General features: G+C 40.5%; 1 protein-coding gene across 1 annotated transcript in view; it reads left to right on the plus strand.

The window, feature by feature from the left end:
• thsd7ba (thrombospondin, type I, domain containing 7Ba) overlaps nucleotides 1–24771 on the plus strand; it is a 120085-nt gene that overhangs the window by 88278 nt on the left and 7036 nt on the right. Inside the window, exons 15-22 of the mRNA XM_046404676.1 lie at nucleotides 93–271; nucleotides 12101–12234; nucleotides 13008–13164; nucleotides 18868–19012; nucleotides 19139–19254; nucleotides 20193–20310; nucleotides 21864–22009; nucleotides 22368–22536. Coding sequence (XP_046260632.1) covers nucleotides 93–271; nucleotides 12101–12234; nucleotides 13008–13164; nucleotides 18868–19012; nucleotides 19139–19254; nucleotides 20193–20310; nucleotides 21864–22009; nucleotides 22368–22536 — 1164 coding nt within the window. The remainder of the gene's footprint in view (nucleotides 1–92; nucleotides 272–12100; nucleotides 12235–13007; nucleotides 13165–18867; nucleotides 19013–19138; nucleotides 19255–20192; nucleotides 20311–21863; nucleotides 22010–22367; nucleotides 22537–24771) is intronic.

The raw sequence follows: 24771 nt of genomic DNA on the forward strand, positions 1-24771 counted from the left end.
CCTCGCTGCAGATGCTGACCAAGTCTGAATCAGGCCTCTCTCTCTCTCTCTTTTTCTTTCTCTCTCCGCTGTCTGCTAATGTTCAATTTCAGGCTACATGGTGGAGGTTTGCCACATCCCTTGCCCCCTAGACTGTAAGCTCAGTGACTGGTCAGCCTGGTCAGCCTGCAGTGCATCCTGTGGCAGTGGGTTGAAGATCAGGTCCAAGTGGCTCAGGGAGAAAGCTTTCAACGGGGGACGCCCATGCCCCAGATTGGATTTGAAAAACCAGGTAAGACATACACCAGTGCTTGTATAGCCAAAGCATCCTGTACAGTACAAGAAGGAGACCGATTTCAAAAGGTAACTGTGACAGAATGCTAGCGTCCATGTCATTACTCTGTTCTTAAAGTAAAGAAATGCACTTAAGAGCCATTTTGATCCATCATTTGACTGTATTCTTGCTCATGCACAGTTTATGGACAATAGAATAAAGCATTTTAGTTTGTGGAGACACAGATAAAATGGCCGAATAGAGTAACTTCATCATCCAACTTCATTATACTCAAGTCACTTCTTTCCAGACTTGATTGTTTCTTGGGACATGTATGAAAGAATGCAGATCGGGGCAATCTATACTCCACTCATGTTCACCTCCATACGTGTAACTGGAAGACCATGCTAAAGGTAGTTTACTTGTTGTGACCCTCCACCTTTTACACAGACACACAACATTCTCTCTCTCTAGGAACATCATTATGGTGCATGCATTTGTTTGCATCTTATTTTTATTTTCTATCTATTTTTACACACTTCCACTATGCTGTTGGACTATATTTTCCTACAGCCCTGGTTGTGTTGCCCAGCCCAATTCTGTATTAATACACGGTGGAACTGTGTCATTCTGCTCACATTTCAATGACAAGGTTTACTGCCCATCAGCCAGTGGGACTCCTGGATGACCTGTTCGTTTTCTGGTGTCTGTAGTCAGACCAAATCATTTGCCTTGCAAGACATGCCCTTTCCTTGACATAAAAACAGGACATTGTTAAGTAATAAAAAGAAGAGGGGGACATCGAGGGCAAAGTGGACAGATGGGAGCTTTTGATATTCCGCAGCCAGGTTTTATCCATAGCTCTGAATTTTTTGTGACAGCCTATCTCTCATGGGGTCATGGTTTAAAGAGGGGAAGTGTTTTATGAATGCTGCCTGTATGCTTGAATGGGCTTGAAAGGACACCTGAGTTTGTAGAGGTCAGTGTGAAAATGAGGCACGGCTGAATGAAAAATATTCCGGTGTGTTCGAGTGGAGATTTGTGTACAGATGGTTAAGTGCCCACTAACAAGGTCTATATGGCCCCTGTAGTTATGCCCTGCAATAACCCTCGGCACTGAAACTGAAGCTAGCTGTTGCCACTGTCCTTTCGGCGATACCCTGAGGGTAGACAAGGGCTCATTGTTAACATTATCAAATTGGCCATTTAAGTGAAGTACATCTGTTCGAGATGTGGGTGGAAAGATACTACAGCCTCTAGTCTGGTTCAGGTGCTGCTCTTATGTTCTTGACAGTCTAAAAAAAAATCTGCTTTCTCCTCAAGCAAGCAGACTTCACCGTTCAGCATTCATGTTTACAGTTTGTGCTTCATGCTTCATATAATCTCTGTTAGGGTGCAGCATGGGAATATTCACATTCCTAATGACTTCCCTTCTCTCTCTCAAACACTTGTTCTCATTTCACCCACTATGAGCTACTCTCTGGCCAAAGTGTGGCCTTGCTCCCTCCAGCAGATGTTTCCCCTCGAGCCGCAGCCAGAAAGTGACTGGCTTGACAGAGATGAAATTTACTGTGCACCACAACTCATCCTCTCATCACATGGTTGACTGAGCAAGAAAGATAGGGAGAGAGATAGAAGATGGAGAGAGAGAGAGAGAGAGAGAGAGAGAGAGAGAGAGTGCCACACTGAAAATAATGAGCCAAAATGGCCACATTGGACCACTCAGTTGAACAGAGTGTGTAGGAGATGGGCTGTAACGTCAGCTGGTAATTAGGCAGTCTGTAAGATTTTCTGCGTTATTGTTAAAATGACCTAAATAATCCAGAAAAGCTTGTCCTTGTGGATTTTTTTTTACCCAAGAATTCAGGTGAGAAAGGAGCAAAATTTCAGCCTAATGTTCTTAATTGTGCTGCAGGTATGTTTTCAGTTGACCATTTGCTAAACTTCTCCCCCAGCAACCATATTCCGCAAGGCAGGCCTGTCAAGTTTTTGATTTCTCCACATGTTGAAGCAGTGTGCATGGGGCTATAACAAGGCTTGTACTACCTATGTGCTCTGCCCGGGTCTCAATTAAATTTAGTGAAGTCTACACTCCAGCAAACCTGCCCAAACTCATTAGTCTTTTTGCTCTTGTAACATTAAAATGTGAAAAATACTGCTTAAAAACACAAACAATAAGGCATCATAACCTCTGCCTTGCTTGGCCAATTATTTAAGCTAAGCAGACAGACATGGTTATGTTATTGTGTTATGTAAAGTGTTAGAACAGCCTCATATAGAAGAAAAACAGCTGTATGTCCTGAAAGGTTTTTGTCTTGATTAAGGACAGTTTGACTAGACGTGCTTGTTAAGTCTGATGTGGAATATCAACATATAAGATTTCTTTTTTAAAAGTCACAATATGAGCATCTTATTTTTTCCTTCACTGTCCAAATATACTTCTGTTTAAGAATAAATTACTTACTTTTACTTTTCTCACTGACGTATTCAGACTATTTCACTCCTGCACACTTTATTTGTTTGCATCTGCAGAATTTGTTTTTTAATTTAAAGAAAACTTTGTGGTCATATATTGTTTGCAATTCTACAAATGCTGATGAAGTGGTGGATCTTCATAGATTAATTCATATTTTTTACAGGACAGCTATTCAAAGCTCATATCTGAATACAAGATTCCCTGAGAGTTACAGAGAGCTCAGAAATGTCAAAGCGGAGCTCACAGAGAAACGCACAAACTCGAACAGTAATTACAGGAGACATTTGAATTTTGTCAAAACTCCCACAAGTGTTTACTGCCAAATCCTGAGATATCAAGTGACATATGTGCTATTTCTATAGCAGACAATAGAATTGTCTTGACTGTCTGCCAGCCAGCATCCTTGTCAGACTATTTTTTTATTCTATTATTGCCCAGAGCCTCCACTCCATCAACTCTTGCTCTGTCCTATGGAGAAACATTCTTCCTGTCCGCCTCTGATGCTCCTTGGCTATACGATGTGTGTGTGTGTGTTGGAAGGTTTGGGAGAGTGTGTGTGAGAGATCTATAAGAGTACAAGACAGGTGCCTTTTTTGTGGGGATGAGGAGCTGGAATCGGACACTGACTTTGCTTTTTTAGTTTTTCACTTAACTCTTGTATTATGCAACTTATGCAACACTTATGCAACTTATGAAACAACAATATTTAACCTGACTGTTGATTACTCAACTTTTGCTGCTGTGCCCCCCCCCCCCCCCCACCCCCCAAAAAAAGGAACATGATGCTACATCTCAAAGTGTTACCCTCATACATAAAAACTGAACAGTCAAAACCACAAAATCACCAAATATAAACAGTTTTTTTGTAATAAACTTTTAAGAATGTGTTATTTGGGCAGATTAGTCATTATCACATGTCATCCTGTTTATTTAGTTAATTGGAGTTGTGCGGAGCAAGTCAGCAGCTGGAGTTTCTACTTATTTCAGGTCAACTGCGGGTCAGAGGGGAAATGAAAAAAACAAGGTTTTCTGAATGCGATAAAATTATATATAATAAAGCTTTTCATAATGCTTTTAAAAAGTATTGTGGTGCCTTGATGCAAGTAGTTTCCTCAGTACACAGCCACAGTGGAGTTCAATGGACTCTAATTATTAGATAATTATCAGTACTCAATAATTATGCCCCTTTCATACAAACAACGAGTAACACGTGGCAGCATGGGCTGAAATCACAAGAGAACATTGATATTGTTTTAGTCATGTGGTGAAAGCATATTCCTACAGTGCCGCAGTTGAACAGGGGTGTTGGGTTTTGACACCATTAAAATCTGTCGCTGCAAGGGAGTTATTTATTTGATTTATTTAGCTTGTATTTTACCAGGAGTATTCCCACTGAGAATTCAAAATCTGTTTTACAAGGAAGTGCTGGCTATCATAAAGGTTTCACATAAAAGGAAGAACATTGTACTGTGATATACTCTTATTAAATATGAAAACATAGCTGAAAAATAAGATGGAAAAACACATATTCTGCCACATGGCAATCCTATAATAATCAGCTTCAGGCTGATATGTCAATTGATGCTTGCACCTGACATTATCTGATATTGTACAATCCATATAAAACGCACTCTGTGCAGTCCACTGAAGCTGCCTCACTCTTCTACTCCAAGTTGCTGCTGATGCTTTAAATAGTCTGCAATCAGCAAGCTTGCACTATAGCACTCTTTGTGCAGATCATCACATCAATAATAATGCATGCGCTCCATGTTCACTGCTGTTGACAACATTCGGCAACTCCCAGCATTGACCAATCTAATAATAGTGATTGTGCAATTCTGCCCCCCAATGTTAAAGGCGCAGGATCATTGAAAGTCTCACAAATGGTTTTATTCACTGTATGTGTTACCACTGTCGATACTGAGTACCCAGGCTCACTGCTTTCCTACACCAAATTAAGCATTTGGAACTTGCTTGGTGCTCACATATCATAATTGGATGTCTTGGCACGGTTCAGCTGGGTGTTTGTCTTCTTGGCAAAAGTCAGTAAGCTATGAGAGCGCTGATGCTGCTGCCTGTTTTTCTCTGCGTACTTCGGGCTCTGCTTTGCTGCCTGTGTAGAAGAGCAGGTTAGAAAATGTTCAAATACAGTTGATTGTGGGCATTCATTTTCCAAGGGGTTTTTATGGCGTCCCAGAGAGCTGCTTCTGGGCAATGTCACGGTGCTGACTATCATGGCTGCCAGCCTAAGCTCTTATGGTGCTTCTATCTATCCAGGCCCAGTCTTTTGGTTGTTTCTTTTTTTGCAACATACTGAGATGTTTCACACTGGTGGTCACCACAGCAGTACATTTTGGCTTCTCGTGTCAGGGCTTAGTTAGTTTTGAGGTATTCATGAAAAGATTAAATATTGTTGGCATGGTCTTTACTATGATAGAGAGTAATATTTGTATATTGGCTTTAAATCCTTCATCCTGATTTCTTGTTTAACTGGCTTTCAGACAACCACAACATGGTTTTTGGGCCATCACATTCATTTGGATTTTGTGACAGCAATGACTGCTGTTCATATATCATAAATTTGGCCTAAGCAACTCAGCTCTTGTTAAACTTGCTAAATAAGCTGCTGGACTATGATCACACTCAATGAACTCATGGCCATCTGCTGTTTATCAATCAGTGCTGCTTTTTATAGAGGAGATTTTGTCCGCTCCAGGCCAAAACCCTTGAGTTTGTGATTTGAATAACTGATTGAATTATCTGCTGCAAAGTTGATGTGTCCTAGCATTATGTTGTGAATCAGATTGCTTAGTACATTTTCTTTGCTTAGTACATTTTCTTTGAAGGCTGATGGTAAATTATTGGGTAAATGGTGGTCAGTTCCCAGTCCAAACATATGATGAGTCTGGAGAGGCTCGTCCTTTCCTACTTTAGACCCCAGCATGGTGAGTGAAACCATGTATCTACTGCTGTTTTCCTATCAGCCATGCCTTCATCATTCTGAGGACGGTCTCCTTTTCTATTCACTTTGATCATCTGAAGCTAAGAAAACTGCATTTGCAAAAGGTTTCAAACAACTCATAATCATAGTTGTGTTAAATGTATCACTGATGCATATGAATTTGGGAAAGTACCTTAGGATTTGTGGGGTGAATCTGAAATGGATCTGCCTCCAGCGCAACATTAAAGCCAGGAAGCTTTCATTGAATTTGGCCAGATAAAACATAGGTTAGACATTAGCAAATTAAAAAAGGCACTGGCATAACCACTGGAAGAATTGAGAGTCCTATGTATTGCTCAACTTCAACACTTTGACATGTGAACAGAAGAATCAAGGGATCAAGCTGCCAAAGCTGCAGTTGACAGAAAACCTTCTCTCCTTTCTTAGCAAGAGCAGCTTCATATTTTACAGGTTTTCTGCTCTAACAAACTGTGTTTTTGATAGTTTCCATAAAAACACGGTGGCCTGGATACACAAAATAGATGACAATGGTCTTGACAAGAAGGGTTAGTGTCATTCTGCCTGTTGAAGGTGGATAAGGCAGTACCCAAGACAGCCCTAAATACACAGTGCACTCTGTGGTGGCATTAGTTATCTCCTGTGCTGCTCTCCACCGGGGCACCGGTATGACTACGGACAAAAGGAGACAAATTAATGAGGGAGGTTGGCTCTGTCCTCGGGTGCTTTTTGGTTTCCCTCGAGTATGTCGGGGTAAAAGAGTAATGACCAAACCATCCATTATGTGCAACACCTTCCACCCACAAACCATAAGTGCTTTTGGCAGCTCCTTCTGTGCCAGGATGCTCCACCTACACTGTGTGAAAGAGACGCCTCCTCCCTGTCCTTTTGTGGCTCTACAAACAAGACCACTACCCTCAGTGGACCACATTAACTAGGAACCCTAAGATAGCCATGGCATCCAGGTGTTGTTAACTGCATTCATCAATCACTCATTATTAGCTGACAAGTTTCAGGTAGCATTAAGCTGTTGTCCTCACCACTGTGGATGGTAATACATTGAGATTTTGAAGCAAATTTGTAATGGATTATCTCCTCTTGTCAATGGGCATATAATCTGAATCACAATTTGGAGTCTGGGTGAAGTTCTTGCTTAAGTTAAGGGGGTTACAAAAAAACTTGTGACGCGTTCTCTGGAAACCATTATTATCTGCAGCAAATTTCAACTCTTCAGTGTTTCTTTCATCCATCTACAAGCTGTCCCTCTGCCAGTAGACAACAACAGCCCAGAGCAAGTCTACACAATGGCTGAATCCCAAAAATCCAAAAAAAAAAAAAAAAAGAAGAAGATAAAAGAAAACAAATGTTTTACCAGAGTGCACCCAGGTGGTAAACTCATTTCTGTCCTTCATTAGAATGAAAGACTTCTGGAACCAGCTGCTGGTGGAGCTTCCTAAGGCCAATGAGCTGTAATTAACATAGAGCAGTGCTTGGGCATGTGTTATTCTCCCCCTGTAGGCCCAGCCCAAAAAGTGAGGTGTCTCTTTGCATTACAAACAGCGAATATTGGTGAAGGCGGTCTGCCACCTTTTGGAGCCTCTCTATGTTAGCTGAAAGTCTCGGATGGCCCTTAGTATTTACTTCAGATACAAAGGTTAGTCACAGGTTTTATTTGGTTATTAGAAAAGAAAATTGTATTAAATGGCTGTGCAAATATTAAATATCTGCTCATCTTTGAGTATTTTTAAAGGCACAGTTGTTGCATTAAGGCTGCAAAACACGGTCCCTCTGACAAGACTTCTTTTACTCTTTCATTCTTTGTCTGGTTTTAACTGTTGGGCCCCTCAAAGAGAATTATCAGTCAGCAGCAAAAAAAACTCTTGCAGGGCACAGACGAAGCCTCCGAATGTTGTTGCGACATTACCAGTGTTTTTTCCTTGAAGCATACATGCAATACTCATTTAAACTGTGAAAAAGAGACATTGGCTTTGATAATAGGGGAGCTCATTCCTAATATTTTTTGTGCGAATATGTGAAAAAGATCAGATTTAAAGCTGGTGCAGGGTCAAGCGCTTGTGAAGTGTCTCTTCTAATGCGTCCCCGCCTTTTTGAGCTGTGTCCTGGCAATAGATTACAAAGTGAATGAGAAAAAGAGATCATTTCAGCGCTGGAAATAGAGCTTGATGATCGAATAATTTATTAAATTATGGAAAGTCACACCATTGCCCTGCGGAAGAGCCAACACAGCAAAAGGGTCCAAGGAGGACGTTGAACACAAATCTCGTAAGGCCTTTGGTTCATTGACATCTCCGGCACTAAGTTCCCTAATTGGAAGACCGTAGAAGAGAGTATCATGTGTTGGCAAACTCAGCTGTCAAAGAAATCAATTTTATAGTCATGTCACTCAAGGCCATGTGTAGGCGCTTTTGTGATACTGATGAAAATGGAAAAATTACAGCTGACTGCTCATTGCAGGTTCACAGCGTCTGGCATAATTGAGATGCTGTAGAGATAGTAAACATCGGTGGGTTGTTTCGGGTGCCAGGAAAATTTAAACGAGCTTACAGTTTTATTTCAAATACAGCAAGAGAGGAAGCAGCCAAGTGCATCAAGTTCAGCAGAATAACATCCTCAGATATTTCAAATAACATGTAGAATACCGTGAGTGCTTTGATCCCATTTCTTTCTCATGGCAGAGTCTTATTCCCTTCAAGAGATCATCTGGGTTATCCCCCCAGTCATTAGGAAGTAGAGGAATCGATGTGTCAGTAAGGCTTAAGAGCGGATGACAAACTCAGGCTTTTTATTGCCTTGCCACAGAGCCTCTTGTTGCTCAAAGTTGCAAGCATTGGGTTTTGCTGATTTTGTTGCTGTGATTTTTGTTTGCAGAATTAATTGTTTTTTATTTGGCGGTTTGCCGGTTCAGTGTGTTGGTTACGTGAGCAGTCAAGGCACGTGCTTCAAGCCTTGGGGCTGCATCTCGTCTTATTTTTTTCTCATTTAAATCATTTGCAGTAGCTTAGATTTCAGCAACAACAAAGGTTCTTTTTGCAGCAATGCTGCATCTGTATGTTCTCAAAATGACAAATGTATTTTTCACTCACACGGGCAGTCATCTTAATGGTTGCATTATATGTTGGCACATTTTCAACTTGTCATCTCATGAGTGTGTTTAAGAGGCCATCATCATGTGGGAATAGATCCCACTGTGTTTCTCAGAGGAACCGTTGTTTTTCGACTCGTCCATAGGGCTGCTGACAGTAATAGGGCAGTTTATCTGAAGTTGCAGTCGCAGAATGACAGTTAGAGAGATGTACAGAAAAGAGAGCTCCTCTTTAAAGCTTTCTGTCCCATTTTCCGGCTGTTTACAGTAAAATACCATCTCGGCAGGAGGGCCAGTCAGCACTCCCTTTGAATACTCGTGTTTATTTGTGTAATGGGTGGGTGAATGTTAACTTTATATGTGTGTGCATGAGATCGTTGTGTTGGCAAATACAGTTTGTGTTTATGTCTGTCTGCATGGGGTTCTCATCGAGTCTTTGCAGGTGTGTGTGTGTGGTTTGTTTTTGTTTTGTTTTTTTGATGGAAGTGATAATCATTATGTTATACAGAGATGGAGGGAGTTTACGGGGATTACTGTTTACTTCCCATGCCATGCACATGGTAAATTAAATGCACTTTCTTTTTCTATGAGCTAAGAATGAATGGATGAAGATGGAAAAATTCACAAAAGTAACAGCTTAAACATGGATTCTTGCTCTTATTGTGACCATTTGTCACTCCAAACAGTATTTGGTTCAAACCAGCACACTGTGAGCGTGGTAAATGTCCAATTCAAAGGTATCTGTGTACATAAAAATGTTGGCGCTGTCTCAGGTCAGGGGATTTTTACTTCTATTGTGAAAAATAAATCAGGACAGCCTTACCAGTTTCTTTTTCAGCAGCAAAACAGTCACCTTCAGTAACCTTATTTTGATACAGAGGACATAGAGCCTCTCTCAGCATATGCTCATTCACGCCAACTTCCCTCTCACCATCTCAGACAAATTAATTTCTCGGAGTTGCCTTCAGCTGCAGGTCTGGCCATTGCACAGCTGTTGCAACTGACTGCAGCACTTTAAAATTCTCTCTCAACACTATGAATCATTCAGTTTGGCAAAATATCCAAGAATGCTGGATGCACTGTAGATGATGAAGTACTTAATCATCCTTTACCCCCGTTAATGAAATACTGAACAGAATGCAGTATTTTAAAATCAAATTTAAGCAAAAACCATACATTTCTGTCACTGCAGGCTAAATCTAAACTAATGATCATATCATTGTTCTTTTCTCCCCTGCCCAACTTCTGGCTTGTCATGCACTGCTAATATGGACATCCACGCAGGCTCAGGTCAGTGCCATTCATTCTGTACATATACTCTGCTTCAGCTAATGAAGACAAAATGCATGCCAGATCTGTCCAAGTCACATATACTCCTGTGACTCTTCAGGTCTTTTGGTTGAGAGAAAGAACAATAGTGTGATTGGAGAAAGTGTTACACTGTTGGAAATAATTTATGTAAAGTGCATTTGGATGATATTCCATCTGCTTTTTAACTGAAGGGACTCTGGAGAGATATTTAAAAAAAAAACCAACAAAATGTCAGGACTTCATTATATTGTCTGTAAAACGTTTTTTGAGAGTGTGCTCAAAGAAATTGATGATAATGGATAATAATAATAATATCATTCCTGAATTGGCAGTTATCTATTTATATATATATATATATATATATATATATACACACACACACACACAAGGCAGCTGATTTTAACGGATAGTCTACTCCTCTTTCCTCTTTGATGTGTCTTATTTAAGATCTACTTGTGGAGTAAATGTTGTATCTTTCTTCCCTGTGCATGTTAACTTTCACCTGCCAACAAATGATTAAGCATCTATCTGATACCTTACGTGCCGTGGCGGTATGACCCAAGTGCTATGGTCACCTGATTTCTCACTGAATGGTGTTAGTGAAAGTAAATACAATAACTAGTGTATATGCTGTGTAAAGTGGCCGGAAAGTCATTTTTCCGGTATTGAAAATTAGTTGTTAAGCTGGGATTGTGTTTCTACAGTAGTAGTGGGGAAAGTGGGAGCCGAGCAGTTGCCAGTGTACCCAGCAGGGGCATCTGCGGGGACAGATGGGAGATGATGAGGGTGTGTAATAGGCATCTGTGGGGCCCGTAGGGGAGGGAATACTCCACACTCATTCTCTCTCCCCAGCCTGTGCACGAACGCGTACACAAACACTTACAGACACCCATTACAGCTTGTCATAGCTTTTCCCACAAATTGTCCTCCAGAGTATACCTTTTACTGCAGCAGACTGTTACATAGATTGAGAGTAAACATGTGTTTACAGGAGCATTTCACTGGCTGTTCCCTCGGTTATACACGCGCATGCCAGAGTCACTGGTTGAGAGGGGAGAAGCGAATAGGCTCAACATCCAGCCAATTACATCCTCTGCTGAAGTGCCTATTGCCATGGTCATTGTCACTTTACACACCCCATGCTGTTCACTACATATCATGCACACATCTTATTTCAGAGTCAAGAATCTTATTACTTCCTTGTCCTTTTCTGCAGCAGTGACATGTCAAGCGCATATCAGTTAGTTCAAAGCCCCTCTGTGGTGAAAGGTGCACATCCTTTTGTGAGGCGTTGAATGTTCCTTTTAATTGTTAGAACTCTCAGTCTGCCATGCTTTCAATTTTGACTTTTAGTTTGTCATCTGAATGCAAGGAAAATAAATATATAAAATATATAATTATCTTGATGTTAAACTCGAGTATCTTTGGCAACACTAAATAATTCTTCCCTTAATTGGAACTGGAACAGACGTCAAAACATCTCGGGACGCAATATGCGCAACCATAATTGCACAGTTGCTTGATGTTTAAAAATAAATACAAAAAGAGGATAATGCAAGCACGTGTTGAGTTCTTAAGCATGAGTCTTGAGCGATAGATGCAGCATGTTGACACGCTGAACTCCGAGATTAAGGCAATAAATTATACCCGAAAGCACAAAGAAGTTTTCTTTTTCATCAAGTCTTGTAAAGGAAAAGCTGTAAGGAATACTGACTGTGGCCTACAGAAGCACCTCATTAGGATACCGTGTAAAGTCAGAGTGTTACTAATATCTTCTACATTCCTTACAAATGTATGCAACAACTGTATACATGTAGCATGCGTGTGTGTTCTGTTTGTGTGTGTGTATGTTCTGATTTGTATGCGTTTCCATTTTTTCCCGTAACACAATCGACTCCTTTTTCCTAATCCCTCATGTGTGTCCCTTTCCCTGTGTACGTGGGGGTATGTGTTTGTGTGTGTGTTCACGTGCGTGTTTGCACATGCACGTGTATACAGGTGTACGAGGCTGTGCGGTGCCACAGTGAATGCAGCCAATACGAGTGGCGGATCGATCCCTGGTCCATTTGTACCATCAACACCGTGGACGACCTGCCAGCCTGTGGGGAGGGAGTCCAAAGCCGCAAGATCAGGTCAGTGAGCGGGTCAGACTTGGCCCCGACCGCAAGCCTGGCACTGCAACACATGCCGGGAGGAGCAGACTGGCATCGGTCCTGTAGCTGGCACTCTCACTGGTCCTGACACTTTCAATGCCAGGGGAATACAAACAGTCAAAACCAACTACTGCTTCCTAATGAGTGGTGTTTGATTTTTTGCTGTGTCTTTTCAGTGGTGCTTAAAATAGCCACAGAGGAAAGCAGTGAAGGGTTGACTTTTTGCATGCATCACTGGAAATGGGAAAAGCTATGTTGGGCAACTGGTTTGAGTTTTAAACTGACAACAGTCCTGTCAGTTTCCAGGTTTATCATTACTTTTTTTAATTACAGTGCAACAAAAAGTGAAAGACTGAGGACATGTTTGCTAAGAGAGAACTCTTTCTTTTTAGTCTAAAAATACATTTGTCTGATTTGTCATTCACCAGTTCTTCAGCACACTACACAGAAAAGCGGGACTGTAAGAAACCAACTTTGACGGTTCACAAGAAATCAAAAACACGGGTCATTCAAAGTTATTTGAACGCACCACCCGTTGCTGTCATTTATGTAGTGAAAACAGCAAATACACTTTTTGAACCCATGTTTCAGTTTTGTACAGCTAAATGTTTAGAGAACCCAGAACTTGTAGAAATAAACATGCTGCCAAGTCTCACCTGTGGAGGGGGGGAGGGGGCGGTAATTTATTTTAAGTCAGAGATGTAGGAGTGCCCCAGAGACTAGTTATACAGCTACATCTGCTTCTCTGCTAGGTGTGTGAAGAAGGGAACAACGAGTGGGGAGGTCAGCAGTGTGGACGACAGTCTGTGTGATCAGGAGGAAATGCCACCCAGAGCCCAGGTCTGCTTTCTGGCCTGCCCTAATGACTGTGTCGCAGCACCCTGGGGACCCTGGAGCAACTGCCCTCTGGTAAGAAGCTATGAATGAGTGACAAGTCATGTGCTAAGTCATATCATTTATTGTTGCATGTCCATAATCCTCATGAATAAAGCTACTGGAGAAGGTTGAGGGGTACCGTAACCAGATGAACCATTAGCATCGAGACAGAAAGATTTGATTATTATTGTAACATATACGTGTATGTGCATTTAGACGTCTGGAACATTGTTTTTATCTTTGTAATATTTGGATGCACATGTAATTCACATATTCAGCTTAAGAGTAATACTTGAAGGTAATTAATTAATATTGTAAAACCTTTTTGTTTTACATTTTGACCTGTAGGGACTGATTGGTTGACCATCACTGGGACCTTGCTTTATAGACTCTGATATTTAAATAAACTATACAGTTGCACTACTGTTAAAATACTCAACAATATCTTCCCACAATCAATATTTTGTTGTTACTGAGACAAATGTGTTGAGTTTTGAAAAAAAACAAAGCAAAACAAAACAAAAAACAACATAATCTCAATAGCTCCTCTGCACATTCACCAAGCTGTTCTGTTGCCTTGTATGGTTTGAAATCACATTTTGCACTACAACTTTCGGTACTGGTACTGCAAATTAAATTGAATCTACTAATGTGCTTGTATTTTCCAGCAAAGGTGAGCCCTCAGGCTAAAATATGTAGCATCTGTTTCTCAGAGTCTCTAGCCACAGGCTGCTGGTCACACAGCCATGTAGCCGTGTTATAGGTTTCCTGTCAAACATAGCAGTTCAGTGGACTGGAACACTGGAGTCAGAGAGAGAGAGAACAGGCTGCGAAATAGAGATATAAAGATTACTTAGTTAGTTCTCTTCAGACTCTTTCAAGCCTTCAATCTTCAGACTTTGCCAGAACTCTTACCGTCCGAAAATGCAGCCGTTTAATGCATCTGGTGATATTATAATGCTAAACTATTAGCTTTAGAGACAGTTAAACTATAAGAGCCATATAAAACTGGTATACCGTATTTTCTGGATTATCGAACGCACCCGAGTATAAGCCGAACCCACCAAATTAAAACAAATAATAATATTTGTACATATATAGGCCGCACTTGACTATAAGCTGCAGGTGTCCACATTGTAACATGACATACGTTTTCAAGTCCGCGCCATCTGCTTTTACGACCTCTGAAAGCTTTTGTCGTCTTTTTGCGTTGCGTCAGTTCTTCACGCTGCCGTCTCCAACGTCTCACCATTGATTCATTTACGCCAAGCTTACGTGCTGCAGCTCTACTTCCTTCTTGGGCAGCCAGTTTGATTGCTTTTAACTTAAAAGCTGCATCATATGCATTTTTTTGAGTGTTTTCCATGATGACGGTATATGCATGACACGCAAAATGACTGTTAAAAGTTACGCTTAAAACTAGCGTCTTCCTCTTCGCATCACCGGGCCGTTAGCCCGTAAAAATCTATAGATCAGCCGCATTGTTGTTTAGGCCGCAGAGTTCAAGGTGTGGGAAAAAAGTAGAGGTTTATAGTCCAGAAAATACAGTAGATGATTTGTTCCTACAGTTACATCAACACATCAACTCCACACACAGAAGCAGTTTGTGGAGATGATGATACTGGAAGTATTATTTTCATTCAACCAAATGTCTAAGTTATGAAGTTGGCAAAGTTTATTGACAAGAATTCAGTGTGGTTTACAGTGGTTTAGACTCATCATAAACACAGCAGTTTATGTACCCCACTGAACTCTAAGCAATTACAAAAGTCCACCTCAAGTGATTTTTCTCTTCTTTGCATAAATAAAGTAAACTGCCAATCTGTCAGGTATGTCCATAATGAATGACGAATCTGTGATTTCTGTGCATCAACGTTTTACCCCACACATTTAAGCTGATCTGCAGTGACTGTTCTCACACTGCTCAACCATTTCTTCAATCTTTGCAAAATCAAATCTCTTCATATTGTACAAAATGAACCCACTGTGTTTCCATACAAAAAGGTCAGTCACTGAGTCAGCCTTGACAGTGCATCTATTTTTCTCACTGAGACAAACATGTCTCATCCTCACCTGTCTTGATGTCTGCGGCTTTGTTCTCCGAGACGCTGATGGAGATCTTGAAAAGACACATTTCAATTCCTGAAGTCCCAGGAGGAGAAATCTTTCCTACAAATGGATGCTGTTAGTGAAAACAGAGATGCGTTGTGTAAAAGTTGCTAGTCTGCCATAATTGGAGATAGTTATACAGCCGTGGGCCATTTTTGTATTCAGCTGGAATGAGGATGTTGTCTAATGTGTGCAGGATTGTGAGGAGATCAGTGCTGTTGTGGGATCCAAGTGTATCCAAGTGATGAAGATCCATGGTTAATAACACTGTGATGGTTCCCTGTACGTTCTTGACTGGCCTTTCCTTTAGCTGGGTTTAAGCCAACTTTGTCGGTGAAAGTGCAATCTCTGGGGGAGACTGAATTTAGCTCCAAATGTGCTTGCACACAGGCAGACTGCAGTTAATTGACTTTGTCTTTGTAACTGCCCGCCAAAATTGTATGATTGTGTTTTGTTCACCCGTTCCATGATTTTCATGTGGCTGATTTTAGGAAACAGTCATCTGTTTGTGAATCTGCAATTCACTGGGTTCATTATTGCATCACAGATTACAAACCAAACTGAAATGAAGAGAAAACAAATGGCCTCCCTTAACCTGGAAGGCAGGAAAAAACATACAGCAAACAACAACATTACCACTGTGGGCTTTGGAAAATATTGGGCAATAACGTAACTAATACTTAAATTGTAGGGCTAAATAATGTTAAAATACTGGTTTGTGAACAACAGTGATTTGCTATTGATTATACCTGTTTTTTTCCTCATAGACTTCTAAATAAAAATAATGCTGGGCTATTTCTCTTAGAACAAAACACTTGCCAAACATTATACTCATATTCATGAACACGTTCATTCATAAGCTGCTTCCTCCAGCACATCTTGGGATGGACTGTAGCTGACTGTGCAACAGTCAAGATGAAAACCAACAAATTAAAGTTAAGGCTATGTAGTACCTCCTTCAGGAAAACATAATAATTGTCTCTTCCCGGCTTTGATGTTCCAAGTGATTAGGAGAAGATGAGACACAAGAAAAACAAGCAGACCAGTGCTTCCTCTGATCTATCCAATGTATCTGAACTTATTATTTCTATGAATTCTGGGGTTTAATATTGCTAACTTTCCTCACTGTTCATTTTACACGCCCTGCAACAATTTGTTTTATTGCTGCTTGTGACTTCCCTGCAGTTTTTCTGCTTTTCTGTACACACACTTATTTACAGGTCAGGTATACACAATTATTCCAGTTATACATAATGAATAACAACGGAAAAGAATCCCCAGTGTGTATGGGTACATTTGCAATAGATATGCATAATGTTACTGTGCTTTTGACTATGAGCTTTATGATAACTTATGATAATTCATCTTACAGATGAACAGACCTAATCTATTACTTTTGTGAACTGAATAGGTTTTGCTCTTCTAGTTACCTGGTACTAATCTGTCTATCCTGCATATTGCAGCACTTTATGCTTAATATAGCATCCAAATGCATGTGCATTGCTGCGTGACAGTTGGTATGAAAACACTGAGGGAACAGTGACTGCAGCTGATACATGAGCCTCACACAGAGGTCCCTCATTAGCAGGTGACAGTGATTGAGGTGCAAGTCCTGATGCATCAGGGGCAGAGGGACGAATCCAGCTCAATGCAAAGACCTTTGTCAGTAGTCTTCTTCCCCCCAGAGACTGAGCTGACAGTTCCTACACACTGTGTTCTTCTGTTCACACATTTCCATTTTCATGTAGGGTGACTTGATTTGCTCTCATCACACTATACCACTGTCCCCTGGTAGATGTTTGGTAAATGCTGTAGCTCTCATAATAACTCTCTCATCACGCTCGTCTTCATCTGCCTCCACCCTGTAAAAGTCGATACAACAGGGAATTCAGGTTTCTCCCACTTTACCCACTTTGCGGGGTTATTGAGACATTCAGCCTGAACATACAGTATTTATAGCACACAGAAGGCAGCAGTTACTGTATATGCGTCAAATAATGTTGAATTCTGTGTGTGTGTCCTAGTTTCTTCTGAGGTCTTGGGTAAAGGGATATAAAAGGATGTTTATAAAGCTTTGTATTAGTAAATTTGCATTACCTTTACTGTAAAAGCTCAGCCTGTTCACAGCATTAACACGTTGTGTTAACACATTATCACACAGAAGCCACCATGTTTTCACATGAAAAGTGGCAGCTTGTTTATTTGCACAGAACGTCACTCTGTGATGGCTTCTTGTTTTATGTACTTTCAAGTGCGGGAATGGGGTTCTATAGGAGGGAAGCAATGTTGGAAAGTCATAGATTATTAAATAAAAAAATAATAGAACTCATTATGGAGAGCTGGCTTTACTTACTTACTTTGTGACTCCAAACCCACAATGACATGGATGCCAGTTAAGACTGGAGTGAATACAACACTTTCAGGTTGTTGTCCAGTTACACCAGGCTACCACAGTGAAACCAGAGTCCAGAGACTAATTTTAAAACATTATTATAAAAAGTGGAGAGTTGGAATAATGAGGTTTAGATGGCAAAAGACCTATAATATGTTTCAAGAGGTCCTCTTTATGTTTCGTGTTCAAACTGCATAAATGACTTACTTTGCAAATTCTTTGGGGCTTGTGATTGCCTTCAGTTCCCTTCCAGGCCCAGAATTTGGGAACAAATTGCAAAGGTTTATTTCTAACCTACAGATTTCTCTTTTATCACATTAGCAGATAAGACTCAAAAACACCTCCCAGGTCTCTCTGTGACTTTCCCATAGCAGTTATTCAGAGGCTTTTCAAAACTGTTTCTAGCTTTTGGTTGGGTCCTCTTGGTCATCTACTGGATATTTTCACAAAAATCTTTGAAACGTGATTTTCTTTCATGAAAGTTATTTAGTTGACAATAACTGCTTTTAAAAATAGCTTCTTTCAAACAAGAAAAGGATTGTGGGTGTATTTTTCAGGGTCTCTCATGTACAGATTTATCTCCACAGTGTTGTGTCAATGCAGGGACCAAAACATAGTAATCTCAAAGAGGAGATGCTTGGTACCAAATTTAGCTTTTCAGCTGCCATTCCTGAGAGTTCATGTCTACAAAAGTATTCCATCTGCAGATTTTTCTTTTTATAAAAATAGTAATAATGACTAATAGCGAAATACACACACATTCCCATTTCAACTTTTTAATTTTAGCAGACTCAAAACTCCATTCTTATCTGTCACTGACTTTACTGTGAGTCAAAGGAGAAAAAGTCATCTGTCTCAGCAACAATGAAGCAGAGAAGACTGCTGAACTTGTAATTTGTACACAAAAGTGATCCCTACGTACGCTGCAGAGCGCCAGCAGAATACTGATTTTCAACGCAGGACTGTACATTAACTCTGTATTACTGTTGGGCAAGTGAATAATAAATGTGATGTCTAATGTAACTGCAGAGTTTGCTCTGTGGCCAATGGTGTTTAACATACTATTGTCGTTAACTGTTGTTTAATATGGAAAGCTTTACTGATTTTGCCCAGAAGCAAACTATTCAAGTGTTTCAATAAGGAATCTGGTGATCTGGTGGCAAGCCAAAAATAAAACTGCAAACCTGTGCCCTTGACAATTACACGTTTTTGTTAATGTTGTCATCGTTGCACAGGAATGTGACCAAGGAACAACAAGGAACAGGAGCAGACACATCCTCCGACTCCCAGCCTCGGAGAGCTCCGCCTGTCCAGAGCTGGTCCAGTCAGAGCCCTGTGTCCTCAACAGCACCTGCTTCACCTACCAGTACAGAGTCTCAGGTAGGACGATGTGACTGACATAACATTATGAGTTATGAGTTTCGCAAGACGTTGCTGGGTGGAGGTCACAGCGAGACCAATACATTGCCGTTTGTCTTATGTTTTATGTGTGTGTGCGTGTTGCAGAGTGGACTACATGCCAGCTGAGTGAAAATGGCATCTGTGGTCGCGGTTCACGGTTACGTCTCCTGGACTGCGTTCGCAGCGATGGCAAGATAGTGGAGTTGCAGCAGTGCGAGAAGGTAATCATGATGTCAGATCTTAATGATGGGATGCCACAGCTTAAAATATTTTCACGGTAATACAGTTATTGAGTAAATATTTTTTCCTCTATGCAGTGAGACATAAGCAGGCATTTTATGATAACTCTGATGCTTGTCTTGTCGCAGCAAAAAAGTACAAATACAAAGATTTTACTATGATTGACCTTTGAAACAAGTAATAACAAAGCAATTTGTGTTCTACCATATACTTTTAACCAATGTAAATGGGAATGAGCCAACAGGACGTGAAGTGCGCCGAGTCCCTGAAAAGGAAACATTGGAAGCGTACTTGAATATTGTTTAGAGCTTTTTTTTTTTTTTAATATGAAGTATTGATTCATGTAGCAGTACTCCAGTTCCTCTTCTGTTCCCACAGGCTTATACATTATTGAAAGCCCAGTTGCCCAATTTATATAAGTGAAAATGTCCTTCATGTTTCACTAAGCAGTTTGCCACCAAGCCAAACACAACTTCATTTTATTGCCTTGACTTAATCATACAAAGACAGATGGTGGCCTTAAAGATGCTGCAAGTCACTGTGTATTCAATGGTGGCTTTCAAACTGCAAATCAGTCTTGTTTCACTACATGCAGTTCACTTCTGGTTTATCCAGAGTGATGTTGAAGGGGGGGAGGGGGGTTATGGGGATGAAGGCTGTGATGTTGTCACCTCTATGTTAAGTATTAATTAAATTTACAATGTGATTCCCTTTCATTAAAATTCAAAGAATGTTCAAGTATAGCTCAAAAACATTTCAAAGCAAAGTTAATGGTAAAATTGATTTAATTGCTGCATCTCAGCTGTCCTGAAGTGAACTGCAGTCTATTTAAAATATGTAAATGCGGGTGCTCCTTTTCTCTTGTTAGTAAGAAATAATTAACCAGCCCTCCTCACAGCTCTGCTCCTGTTTTCGACAGTTTGGTCTGATCAACAAGTGGGTTCTGTTGGAGAGCTGCGTGGTTGACTGTCCAGTCAGCTGTATGCTCTCTGATTGGTCACCGTGGGCAGAATGTTCACACACCTGTGGCAGCCAAGGTAACTTAAACCAATGGGAGCACCGACCTGATGAATAGACACGGAGTCGACCACATGCACAGTGCTTCATTATTTCTTCTACTCAGACATTCACAGAGATGTTGAATTGTGCATGAATACATTTAAATGCATTAATATTTACGAGTATATGTGATCCAAACCCTCATTACACGGGGAAACAGTGTGCTGTGCTTTTTTTTTTTTTTTTGATTCCAATAATGTATATATTAATATTCCCACCTCATTATCATTCTGTATAAAGCTCATTTTTTAATTAACATAGTCAACTTTGCTTTATGAGAATGAACAGCAGGTTCATTCAGGCTAAATTGTATACAGTTGACCTCTGTGGATGCCCTAAATGATTCATTGTTCCTAAATAAAATATATACTCTTCCTCTGCATGATTTTAAAAATACAATTAGTAATCACCAACCTGTGGCACCGCCGTCACTTTGAGAGAGCCAAGTTAAACCTCATGCAAAATGCAAAACTTAACCTGGATGCATACGCTGCTTCTCAGGGCTCCCAAAGCCAGTCTCCCACAAAGCAAGCCTCTTATTCTGTTAATTAAAGTTCATTATTTTTAATTTGCCATTGGCTGTCTGTCTTCCCACAGTTGACCCCTCATTCCAATAAGCTCGCACCAACAGAGGCTTTCGACTGGGGATTTAAACCCAACTCTCTCCCTCTTTCAGCTCTGTCGCTGTGACTCTGCCACTCTCTCACATTGTGAAACACATCTGTCAGACTTAATGAGATATTTGTGTTGTATTTGTGTCAGACGGCGCGGGGATCTGGTTTTGTCAGGATTCCATGGGAGAGTTAATGTTTTGGGTTTGATTTTTGAGATGGCACAGCTGAAAGTCCTTTCGCTGTGTCTGCCTGGGGCCAGAGTGCAGCATCTCAGCCAGCAGCTTGTGTCTCCACTGGATTGCTGATGGAGGCCCTGCCTCCACAGGACCCGAACACGGAGCTGTTACTACATAACAAAGCCACTTTGCGACCAGTCCGTTTTAACTGCTGCCATTTACTGAACTTTTTCTCTCATACATGATTAATGGCTCACTCGAACAAAGCACTTGTGTAGGAAACCATTAGATGGAAGCATAAAGTGGCATGGTGACACAGATGTATGGTGCTGTGCACTAATTCCTTTCTGTCATGAGGAAAATATTTCACAGGCTGAAAAGAAGGCACAGCCTCTTTTCAATCCCAGATAAATGATCATCATTCATTTCAGCCACTCGTTTTATTAACTTTTATTTTTGGAGCTTCATGTATTTGCAATGATTCATTTGTTTCTTGTGCACTGAATCACATGTAGCCTTCTCCTCAGTGTATGAATCCCACATTTGTTTTTGTTCTTTATTCACAGATGATTTTTTTCTTTTTTCAGTGGGTCTGAAAATATCACTCTTTTTGAGATTCATACATATTAAGACATAAAAGAGTATTCAGTTTGAACATTGAAAACGCAGCTTGCAAATGTACTCAGATCTCCTCTGATCTGGCGTTCTTACTGATGGTGTGTCTGCCTTGCTCCTCTGCAGGTCAGTCTGTGCGCAGTCGAAGAATCCTGCAGGAGGCTCATGAGGAGGGTCAACCCTGTCCCAACCAACTCACCCAGACCAAACCATGTCCCATAAAGCCTTGCTATACATGGCTGTTGAGTGACTGGTCCGCTTGCACTGTAGAGGTAAGAGCTGCAGCGTGATGCTGATAGAATTGTGGTTGAATACAAAGAGAAACTCCACCACTTTCAGCCACAGTTTGTAAATGAGATTGTGCAGTTGTGTTGAATCCCACAGAAATGTATAGTGTAGTCAAAATCATATGGATTTAAAACAAATTTTCTGTGATATTTTTAGACAGATTAAGTCCAGTGTGAAGCGTAATGCCACAAAGGATTAGGAACAACAGCCAACTAGTTTAATTGGTTTTCATCTCATTCTTTCACTATGTTCATGATATCCACCCAAGTCAAATAAATGCTTCTGTGAGAACTTCACAGAAGATGTAAATCTTTTAAAAGACATATATGTGCATTCTTGCAGGGAGCAGAGTGTGGTGAGGGGCTTCAGAGAAGAAACCTGTCATGCGTTTTCCACTGGGGAAACTGGGCTGAGTCTCCTCCTCAGCCAGTGGAGGAGGAGCTTTGCGGAGACAAACTGATGTGGAGCATCAAACAGGAGATGCAGCAGCCCTGCTTCGTCCCCTGCCCAGGTAAAGCTGTACTTCTCAAATCTGTTGACATTCAGGATATCAAGTGTCCTTACTGATATAATTACATGAAATACACAGCATATTATCATTTTATAATCTGCTCAAATAGAGCAAAACCACATGACTGCCATTATTTGGCTTGGGTCGCTTATTTTGTAATCACTAATGTTGTTTTTGACTACTAACTCATTTGATGGAATCTACAAACACACTGTGTGCTCTTCCAAGTTGTTGACATTTTCAGCTGCTCAATAAATATCACAAAATCAATGGACTAACTAATGACCCTTTTAGTTGTACATTATCAGATCTGAATGGGTGCGTCCTGTAACAACTACAAAACACACACACACACATACACACACCTCCATTTGGGAGAAAAAGGTTCATATTTTTTGTTAATTCATCATCTTAGAGCACAAATGCTGCAAGAGTCAGTACTGAGTTATTAAGAAACACTGATTTTACGATCAATAACTTGACAACACTATTGATTTTTTTATACTTCATTATGTAGCAACCCAGAAGTTGCATGAGTGAGAAATCATCCCATGCTAACTGTAGCAATTATCCACACTGATTACAGAGCTGAAAGAAATCACTCTGCCTATTACAACGACACGGTCAACAGCTATGAGCAGCTATAAGAATTCTGCATGTGGAGAGCTTGTGTGCCGGAGCAAAAGTAACAGCAACAATGCAGAATGAAGCTAGTTGTAAGCAAAGTTTTAATTAGATTTAATGTTTATTTATCACTGCATGATAACAGCATATGAGATGATAAAATAAAATTATTCAATTTGGTTTGCTCCAGCTTAGCCTCCTCTCTTTTCTTTTGCTTTTGTATCACAATGCTATTTAGCATGGTGATTTTACAAGGTGATTGTAACACATTATTATGCAGGCACAGTGGTGTGGGCTGGCGATAAAAGCAGCGATGGTACCCACAGCTACAAGATCGATGTTGGGGGTATTTGAAAATAACGAGCAGTGTGTGTTGTCCCTTCATCACCCAACTGATGTCATGAGGCTCTTCACACTTTGATGCAACTTTATTTGAGATTTGAGAATTATTTTATTTCTGTGAAATGACAGACCATTACTTAGAACCGCCAGCTCCCAGAAAAGCTTCCTTGATTTAAATCTAATGGGAAACATCACCACCCATCATTTAAAAAATAACAACATTTGCTTCCTGCACTACTAAAGTACTGAATAAGTGGATTTTTTTAATAACAACCATTGTTAACTGAAATTATATTTTATTTTGTGTGTGTGTGTGTGTTGTAGTCTGTTATTAAGAAAAACTGCAGGACAAATGAAAGCGGTGTGCAGGGTGGAAAACTGAAGCACTCAAAGCACTGCAATCGTTCACTTAAAGCAGCATTAAGCAATATTATTTGGAGTAACTGGGTGACTGACTAGCCGACTACGTTTCTGTCACAGGAGCATTCTTAGACAAATTACATCTCATATCAAATCGACTGAAGGTGTCAACAATAACAAGTAAACGAGGTCCTAATTACGTAGAATTCATTCATAAACTTGAATAAATGGCCGTGCGTGTTTGTGTGCTTGAAGTGTTGCAGCTGAAGCCACTGCTTGTGACATGCAACAGACCCTCTGTCTGTTCCTTGCAGTTTAACAGTGTTACTTTATTCATTGCTGGCAGTCTGCGGTGCAGATCACACCACATGCAGCACCCTGCTTTCTGATGGATAACAGTAACAGTGCACCAGCTCTTGCAGAGTGCTGCCTGTGCTGTAGCTGTTAAAATCCTGGCACTGCTTGTGCCTGTCACAGAGTGCTTTTATTTGATCAAATTGATGAAGAAATTAGGGACCCATATCTTAAAGCGTAATCTTGCTTTTTAATTGTATCTGTGCACAGTGAAATGGTCAATCTTAGCACAGCAATAAGATACCAACAGATCATAGTTTTTTTTTAGTTTTTTCAGTTGTTGAGTATTTGCCAGTAATAGGAAAGTGTGTGACCTAAATCACTTGTCCCTGTCACGCTTTCCACACTAAAAATATATTACATTGAAGCTATAATGAAGCTTTAGCCATACTCGGTTGACATGCATGCCAGCTCCACAAGTGGGATGCAATAGATCTATTTCTTTCTGTCATTTTAAAGAAAAACACAATCATTATCATCAGATAAAAAGACAACCCTGATCTCCTTTGGTATGTTTTTTCCAAGCGAGGCTCTTGTTAGCTTTTGCTATGAAGA

This window comes from Scatophagus argus, chromosome 11, assembly GCF_020382885.2.
Source record: "Scatophagus argus isolate fScaArg1 chromosome 11, fScaArg1.pri, whole genome shotgun sequence".
NCBI classification, from domain to species: domain Eukaryota; kingdom Metazoa; phylum Chordata; class Actinopteri; family Scatophagidae; genus Scatophagus; species Scatophagus argus.